The sequence below is a fragment of the Microtus pennsylvanicus genome, chromosome 12 (genome assembly GCF_037038515.1).
Source record: "Microtus pennsylvanicus isolate mMicPen1 chromosome 12, mMicPen1.hap1, whole genome shotgun sequence".
Classification (NCBI taxonomy): Eukaryota; Metazoa; Chordata; class Mammalia; order Rodentia; family Cricetidae; genus Microtus; species Microtus pennsylvanicus.
Window position 1 is genome coordinate 10,669,580 of NC_134590.1, and position 9,064 is coordinate 10,678,643.

General features: G+C 40.0%; 1 protein-coding gene across 1 annotated transcript; it reads left to right on the top strand.

Moving 5' to 3' along the window:
* The first annotated feature begins 6,677 nt into the window (after window positions 1–6,677).
* Window positions 6,678–8,339, top strand: Gk2 (glycerol kinase 2). The gene has a single exon (XM_075943167.1). The coding sequence runs from the start codon at window positions 6,678–6,680 to the stop codon at window positions 8,337–8,339; it is 1,662 nt and encodes a 553-aa protein (XP_075799282.1).
* Window positions 8,340–9,064: the final 725 nt, after the last annotated feature.

Consider the following 9,064-nt stretch of genomic DNA (forward strand, 5'->3'; position numbering starts at 1 on the left):
ATGAAGGTTACCAGGTACCTCAGTGATGACCACTTGCAGGACCAACTAGGGTATCACTGAACTCCTGCGCTCTGTGGGTTCATCTGATAAAAAGGGGGGAATCTCAGAGCACCTCGGGCTCTAAAGTATGTTATTCCTGTCCCATCAGGCTGACTGAAGTGCTTATCTGCCTTGGTTTTCAACAACTTCAAAGAACTCGGTAAGGGAATGTCAATTTCTTAAAATGCTTGTCAGTACAATTGCCTCTAAGTGTCTGAGGCAATTTTTATGCAACATGGCAAAACTATTTCCAACACAAGTCCAAGCATTTGGCAACTTACTACCGAATATATTTTAGTAAGATGAATTTGATGACTTCCTAATTTTATTTACATGTTCAGATGATTATCACAGGCTTTTCATTCCTAGTAGCTGCTTTTCTCTATACATTCCACTTACAAAAAAAAAGGACAAAATTATGTCATAGTGGTGAGATTATTGACTATTAGTAACTATTTTAAGTAAATATATATACATATATAAAGTATAAATTAAGTTAAATATCTATACTTTTGAGAAATGTGTGTTACTCTTTCAATATAGTAATGCTTACAATAGTTTGATGTTTGAAAGGACACTGGCAATTCATTTCATCATTTCAAATTGTGCTGAGTCATTTGGTCAATTAATTTTATCATAACATTATAGTAAGGAAAAACAAAAGTACATATATATATAATATGTATATATATAATATGCTTTGTTTAGTATTATTTTAAAACAATGCCAGATTCTTCTCTCTGTGAAATTAAACTTAAATTGTTGTATCCATTACTCTTCTGCTATTTTAATAAAACACCATGTCCAGAAACAAGGGCGAGTGCTTATTTTAGCTTTGCAGTTCTAGGACATTCGCATCTATAATGGTGGGAACCATGGCAATGGGCAGCAAGAATCTAGCTAATCACATTTCCTTGGCACACTAGGAAAGAGAGAGAATGGAAAGTGTAGTAAGCTATAAACTCTCAAGGCCTGTGGTAGTTTGAAGGAAAATGGAGTAGCACTATTAGGAGGTGTGGTTTTATTGGAAGAAGTGTGTCACTGTGGGTGTGGGCTTTGAGATGTTCAATGCTCAAGCTATACTCGGTGAGACAGACCACTTCCTGTTGACTGCAAGATGTGGGACTCTCAGTTACCTCTCCAGCACCATGTCTGCCTGCACACTGCCATGTCCCACCATGATAATAACATATTGTACCTCTGAACTGCAAGTGAGCTACTCCAATTAAATGTCTTCCTTTATAAGAGCTGCCATGGTCATGGTGTCTCTTCACAGTAATAGAAACTCTAATGAAGACAGTACCTCTCCCCAGCAAGACTCCATGTCCTAAAACTTTTAAAATCTCTACAAACAGCATACTATCTGGAGACCAAATGCTCAAACATCTCAGCCTATGGTGGGCATTTTTTTATTTTATTGTTTTTATTGAACTACACATTTTTCTCCCTTCCTCCCCTCTCCTCTTCTACCCTTTCCCATGACCCTCTTACTCCCAATTTACTCAGATCTTGCCTTTTTCTCTTTCTATGTAGATCCATGTATTTCTCTCTTAGGGTCCTCTGTGTTGTTTAGTTTCTCTGGGGTTGTGGACTGCAGGTTGATCTTTTTCCTTGTTGTATGTTTAAAAGTCACTTATGAGTGAGTACATACTGTATTTGTCTTTCTGGGTCTGGGTTACTTCATTCAATATGTTTTTTCTAGAGCCATCCATTTCCCTACAAATTCCAAGATGTCATTATTTTTCTTTAATGATGAGTAGTACTCCACTGTGTAAATGTACCAGTTTTCTTTACTCATTCTTTGGATGAGGAGCATCTAGTTTGTTTCCATCATTACAAATAATGCTGCTTTGAATATAGCTGAACACATGTCCTTGTGGTATGATTGAGCATCTTTTGGGTATATAGCCAACAGTGGTATTGCTGGGTCTTAAATTAGATTGTTTATTAATTTTCTGAGAAATCACCATTCTTGTTAAAACCACAACAGTTGTTTAAACTGAATGAAATTTGGTAGAATGATGGTTTAAAGAGTAACAAATCCTTAGTTTGACTTAACTGTTGTAACAGGTTCAGAAATTTTCTAAGAATACAAAGAAATTTACAAAACTTTGTCATTAAATATAACTAATTATCTAGAATGGATACCACATAATCTAAAACATGTGGCATTATGAAGAGACATGTTGCCTCAGATACAACTGAAATTATATGAAATATATTACTCATATTTGGGAAAATACACTTTTTCAGAAACTGCATATAAGCATAAAAGCTGCGAGGAAGGAAAGTGAACTCAAGCTCTTTCAGAAGGGAAAAGAGGAGGATAAGTGAAATTAAATGAGAGATCATGTGATCCAAGACAGCTAGTGAATGGGAGCAGGCTTACAGCAGTTCCTGAGGAGACCGCTGGCTCAGTGGTCAGCACTCCTGGATTCAGTTTCTGCTCTTCCTTAGATTCCTTCCTAAAGGAAGAAGGTGTGGAGATCTCTGTCACATCTATCGCTACTACTTCAGATGACCTGGAATAAAGCAGAGATGACTAGAGAGAGTAAACAGAGTAAGATCAAACCTCAGCTTTCCTCCTCAGGAACACACAGACATGTGTGATTGAAGAGAAGTCCTCCAACAGCCCACCACCGAAACAGCAGGCCTCTGCCGCCTGTCACCAAAACCTGCCTCCCATTGCCTGGATGAAAGGTGGCCAACCTAATTCATACACTACATTCCAACATAATTCAATTTCTTTAAGTAAACCCCAAACCAATTGCTTATTAAACATCTTCTCACTTTTGCTAACTTAAAGATCAATGTTACTGGACAGCACTCTTGAAAGCTTCACATTTTCTATAAAAGCTATCCACTTCAAGATTATATTAATTTTACTCCTGGGGGGAAAATAACCAGAGCAATAATTTAACCCCCAAAAGATGCTAAAGCTGGTCAAAATTCAAGCTGAAACTAAAGTCCTGATTGCAATTTCAATGCTTCTTTCATGAACACAGATATTTTTTCAGTTATCTTTATATAGCTGTTCTCAGAAACTCACAAAAGGAAAGAATAAAGACCAACAACCATAAACAAAGAACTGCTGTTGGTCATGTAACTAAACAGAATCCTCTAGTAAATGACAAGTTTAAGTTTCTAATAAATAGTCTCAGGCTTAGATCTTCATTTTAAAAATAATGATGTGCTAGTCACATTTCACATACAGTGGGAGTGACTTAGATACTAGAAAGCATAGGGTTAATACAGGTCAGTGTTTCTCAATGTGTGTGTAATGACCCCTTTGTGGTTGAAAAACCCTTTCACAGGGGTCACAGATCAGATGTCCTGCATATCAGGTATTTACACTATGATTCATAATATTAGCAAAATTATACTCATGAAGTCACAACAATTTTATGGTTGGGGTTGCCACAACATGAGCGACTGTGTCAAAGGGTCACAGCATTAGAAAGATTGAGAACCACTACTATAGGTATTTAAATATAGCTCCAATTGTAACTCCGTGACAGTTAATACTGTGGGGGTTTTTCCAAGTTCATTTTGACCTCCAATATCTGTGGCATCTGTAATTAGCATATGTAAACAGCGCACGCACCAGAAAGAAGTAGGTGTCCTTTCTTTCACATTGCTTGAACACATGTGATCTCCCAGAAATTATGCACAGGCTTTTAGTACCAAAGTCATCAGAAAAATACTCTGTAGGAACATGTTATCCAGAAAAAGGTAAATTCGAATGCCCATCAAAGGAAGGCAACAGACACTGGCTCTCCCCTGGTAGCACAGTGCCAGCTGGGCACCTGTCACCAGAGGCTTGCATTTCCATGTCTTCTGTACAAAATACCATCAAATTGCTTGTTTACTTATGTCTCTAGGTCTCCATCCAGGTCAGGAGCTATAGAGTAACATGGCAGAGCAGACTCAAAAGAAGTGTTTCGTTCCACCCACGTGGAAGGCCACCTCACTCAGTCAACAACAATGGGTCACAGCTCGGCTTTACAGCGAGAAGCTTCTTTTCTGTTCTCCCCGCCCTCTCTCAAGGAAGCATTTCAAACTTAGATATTTTGTTTTGTTCTCTAAAATATAAATAAATAAATAAATAAATAAATAAATAAATAAATTAAATGGGGGTGGGCAAGAATGAGCATCTTCCACATTCTGCAATTTCAGAGTAAGTATCCAATGCGACTTGCCTTGATAACTAAATTTATTATTAACTGTGTGTTTCATGATGTTAGTGACAATATGTTAATGTGATTTTTCACGTCCTCCTGCAGTGAACAGATGGCTCCTTTTACTTTACTTTCCACATCAAGTGTGATTATTTCTTGGTGCCAAAAGCCACCTGCCGCTCTTCGGTCTCCAGTCTAATTTTTTATGTTGGTAAAACACAGCAGGACTTGTTATCAGTTGGATGGCATCTTAATAAAAGGAGACATGCCAACATATTGACATCATGTTCAAGAGGAAATTTCAGCCCCTTCAAACCCTTAACCCTTTTCCCCACCCCCTTCAAAAATGAGGGATGAAAAACAAACAAACAAACACGCAAACAAATAAAATGTAAAGATCCCACCCGCTTCAAGATATGTGACTACAGTTATTGGGCCCAGAGCCAAGATGCCAAGTTGGACTCCCTTTGTTCATAAACCCAAGCACCTCGCTCAGGCCTCTGATCTTTCATCCTGTGTAATAATTAGCTGTAACATATTCCAAAGTCAAATGTAAGCAGGAATACATTAGCATTGAGATCAGTGTCAGGGCCATTTTCACTGGGAAGACAACATAGAACATGCATGTGCACACAAGCAGATGCACTCAAAAATTCTGAGATTCAAATATTCGGAAAATTCCTTTTAGATCTGAGAATATTAAACTTATTGGCTTGCCTGTCATGAATACTTACCTAGAATGCCAGGGCTTCTGAATGCGAACTTCAGTGACTCCCATGGCCCACACTTAACAGAGAACACGAGTAATAAACCACAATGGATTGTGTTAAATTTTCCATTCTTCATTAGACAAAGAGGGAGAGTGTGTGAGGTGATTTGTGGTCCAAGAAGAGGTCTTCCAGGCGATTGGATGGCATGGCTCTCAACAGCTGGTCCCACACATTTGGGAACAGCATGTAGAAAAATGCATCAGTGTTTTGAAGATTGCCAACTGTGCTGGTGCATCAGTTAGGACACAGTCTGAAACAGTCAGATGGCCTAGCCACAAACAACATGAACAAATGCCCTCGTTATCTGGCCACACACTTACATCACGACTAAGCGGAGTATCAACTTTTAGTGAAATCTAACCTGTCACACTCCTGTGTCACAATCAAGAAGTGGTCCACTTGGGTGTCTGAAACGGTGGCTGAGAGCCAAGCAGTTAAAACAGGCAGCTGTTTGGTTTTTTTTTCTCTAAGATTTGCAAAATTTATAAAAAGCAAAAGAAAAGGCCTACAATAAAAGGACAAGGATCTTAATAAAAATGAATTAGAGTGGATACTTTAACCCAATCATTCCACACTGAATGTCTCAGTGACTTTGTGCCTCTCAATTGCCCAAGCACAGGAAGCTGCATGGAATGGATTTGCATTAACTATGTTTTGTGGCCCCCATCAGCTCATTTGCACTATAATTTCCCAACTGCTATCGTGTTGAGGTTAATTGTCTTTCAAAGGTTCATGGGTTAAAAATCTTCCCCAATGGGAAGAGGGAGATCTTTAGGAGGTAGAGTCTGGTGGGAGGTGCTTAGATCATTTGGTGACATGATAATGGGAAGTAACATTTTCTTGGCCGGCCGAGGGGAACAGTTTGCCACGCCATGCATTGCCACAATTGGTATGCAGAATGCCTATGAGAACACAAGCAATGGACGAACCCAATCATAGACTGGATTCTAAAACTTAGCCAAAATAAATAATTTCTCTTTGAAGGTTAGTTATCTCAGATATTTTGTTATAGAGATGGAACAACAACATACCAACATTTTGTTATGGACATTAGCAAACATACAAAAACTGAAAAAATTCAATACCACACCACTGTAAGCAACATGTAGATCCTATAACCAATATTTTCTTACTATTCCTTACATTTTCCCATCTACCTACTCTTCTCCTAGTCATTATTCAGCCTGCCTGAATACATTGGATTCCAAAACCTGGAATAGGAAGTGATGTTATAGGAGTAGCTGCTCCACTCCATGGTTCTTAAAAGGAAGGAGTGAGAAAGGAATTAGAATTATATATAAACTAATTGGCTTTCACTAGTAAGACAAAATGCTTTTCACGTGTTCTGATGTTGGAAGACTCTGTCCCACATATTTGTTCTATAAAAAATGTTATGGATAGTTCACAGGTAGAAAGGGAGAGAGAACAGAAATAAAGAACCACACACGCAAGAGTGAAGCACATAGTGAATATTTTCATATAAATCCCTGGGAATGACAGGGAGAGGGGAGGGGCGGGGCTTGGGTGAGGAGCTGGGCTTGGGCGAGGGGTGGGGTGGGAGGAATAGGTCAGGGAGCTGTTAGACTGGCAGCTGCGCCTGCGCACTCCAGCATCCCTGATTGGTTGCTGTGCCTCCTCCAAACCGGCATCACCAGGGAAACCGTTCCTCAGCTGCAGATGCCACTGACTCATGGCAGCCTCGAAGCAAACGGTGGGGCCTTTGGTGGGAGCGGTGGTCCAGGGCACCAACTCCACTCGTTTTCTAGTTTTCGATTCTAAAACAGCAGAACTAGTTAGCCATCATCAAGTGGAACTGAATCAAGAGTTTCCAAAAGAAGGATGGGTGGAGCAAGACCCCAAGGAAATCCTTCAGTCTGTCTATGAATGCATAGCGAAAACATGCGAGAAACTTGCTGGGGTGAACATTGATATTTCCAACATTAAAGCTGTCGGCGTGAGCAACCAGCGGGAAACCACTGTGGTCTGGGACAAGTTCACGGGAGACCCGCTTTACAATGCTGTGGTGTGGCTTGATCTCAGAACCCAGACTACTGTGGAGGCTCTCAGTAAGAAAATCCCAGGACACAGCAACTTCGTCAAGTCTAAGACAGGCCTTCCACTGAGCACTTACTTCAGCGCCGTGAAACTGCGGTGGATGCTGGATAATCTAAGACCCATTCAAAAGGCTGTGGAGGAAGGCAGAGCCCTGTTCGGGACAATCGACTCCTGGCTCATCTGGAATATGACGGGAGGAGTCAAGGGAGGCATTCATTGCACAGATGTCACAAATGCTAGTAGAACGATGCTTTTCAACATCCACTCTTTGGAATGGGATAACGAACTCTGCGACTTTTTTGAAATTCCAATGAACATTCTCCCAAATATATGCAGTTCTTCTGAGATCTACGGCCTGATGACATCAGGGGCCTTGGAAGGTGTGCCAATATCTGGATGTTTGGGGGACCAATCTGCGGCATTGGTAGGGCAATTGTGCTTCCAAGAAGGTCAAGCCAAAAACACATATGGAACAGGATGTTTCTTACTATGTAATACAGGCCGTAAATGTGTGTTTTCTGAACACGGCCTTCTGACCACTGTAGCTTACAAACTAGGCAAAAAGAAGCCAGCAATTTATGCATTAGAAGGTTCTGTCGCAATAGCCGGTGCTGTTATTCGCTGGCTAAGAGACAATTTTGAAATTATAGCGACCTCAGACGAAGTTGAAAAACTTGCAAGAGAGGTAGGATCTTCTTATGGATGCTACTTCGTCCCAGCCTTTTCCGGGTTATATGCACCTTACTGGGAACCCAGTGCAAGAGGGATAATCTGTGGTCTCACTCAGTTTACCAATAAATGCCATATTGCCTTTGCTGCATTGGAAGCTGTTTGTTTCCAAACCCGAGAGATTGTGGATGCCATGAACCGTGACTGTGGGATTCCACTGAGTCACTTGCAGGTAGATGGAGGAATGACCAACAACAAAATCCTCATGCAACTCCAGGCAGACATTCTGCACATTCCTGTAATTAAGTCTGTTATGCCCGAAACGACTGCCCTGGGAGTAGCTATGGCAGCTGGAGCTGCAGACGGGGTAGGCGTTTGGAGTCTTGAACCTGAGGATATGTCGACAGTCTTGATGGAGCGGTATGAACCCCAAATCCAAGCCACAGAAAGTGAAATTCGTTATTCAACATGGAAGAGAGCGGTGATGAAGTCAATGGGTTGGGTTACCCACAACGCTCCCGAGAATGGCGACAGTGCTGTCTTTTCCTGTCTGCCTTTGGGTTTTTTCATAGTGAGCAGCATGACATTATTAATTGGAGCAAGATATGTCGCAACTTTTGAAGACTAATTTCAACCACAGATTCTTAAGAAGTGACAGCTTTTTATAGAATGAATTTTGCCTTTTAATGTGAGGTCAAGGTCACTATCGTAGGTTTATTTTTTATTTATAAGCCACTTGCTACAGAACCTACAAATAGACCTTAAAATAAAGGCTTTGAATAAAGAGATCACATTATAAAAACAATATGAGAAATCTCTTGTGTTTTTAACATCAATTGTTAAGGTTGTCAGGATGCGGGGGGGGGGGGAAGCACTTTACGGTTTTCCTCTCCATTTTTGGTATTTTATTTGGCATGCAGCATTTACCTCTATATCAGGTAGAGAAGCCCATTTGTAAATTCAGAGCACATGGCAGCCAGTAGGTCAGAAGAGGGCTGTCTTAACCAAGACAGACTCAATTCCTTTAGTTTAAATAGGCATGTAGGGAAACATGTATGCATACTATTTACCAAGAAAATGTTTCCTAAAATGGTAGTACTTAACCTTAAGCATTATGTGTCACATCCTAGCATCCAAATTTTAAAAATAAAGTATAGTATTTATATTGACAGAACAATATGATTTCAATACTATTTCTTATGAATTGTACTTTTTATTAACTATCTTAGATCTAAGATAGAAAAATAAAAGGCTGCAAATTATTGTAGTAAATATTATTTTCTTTTTCCTTCTTTTTTTTTGGAGAGGGGCAGTGTTTTGAGACAGGGTTTCTCTGTAGCTTTGGAACCAATC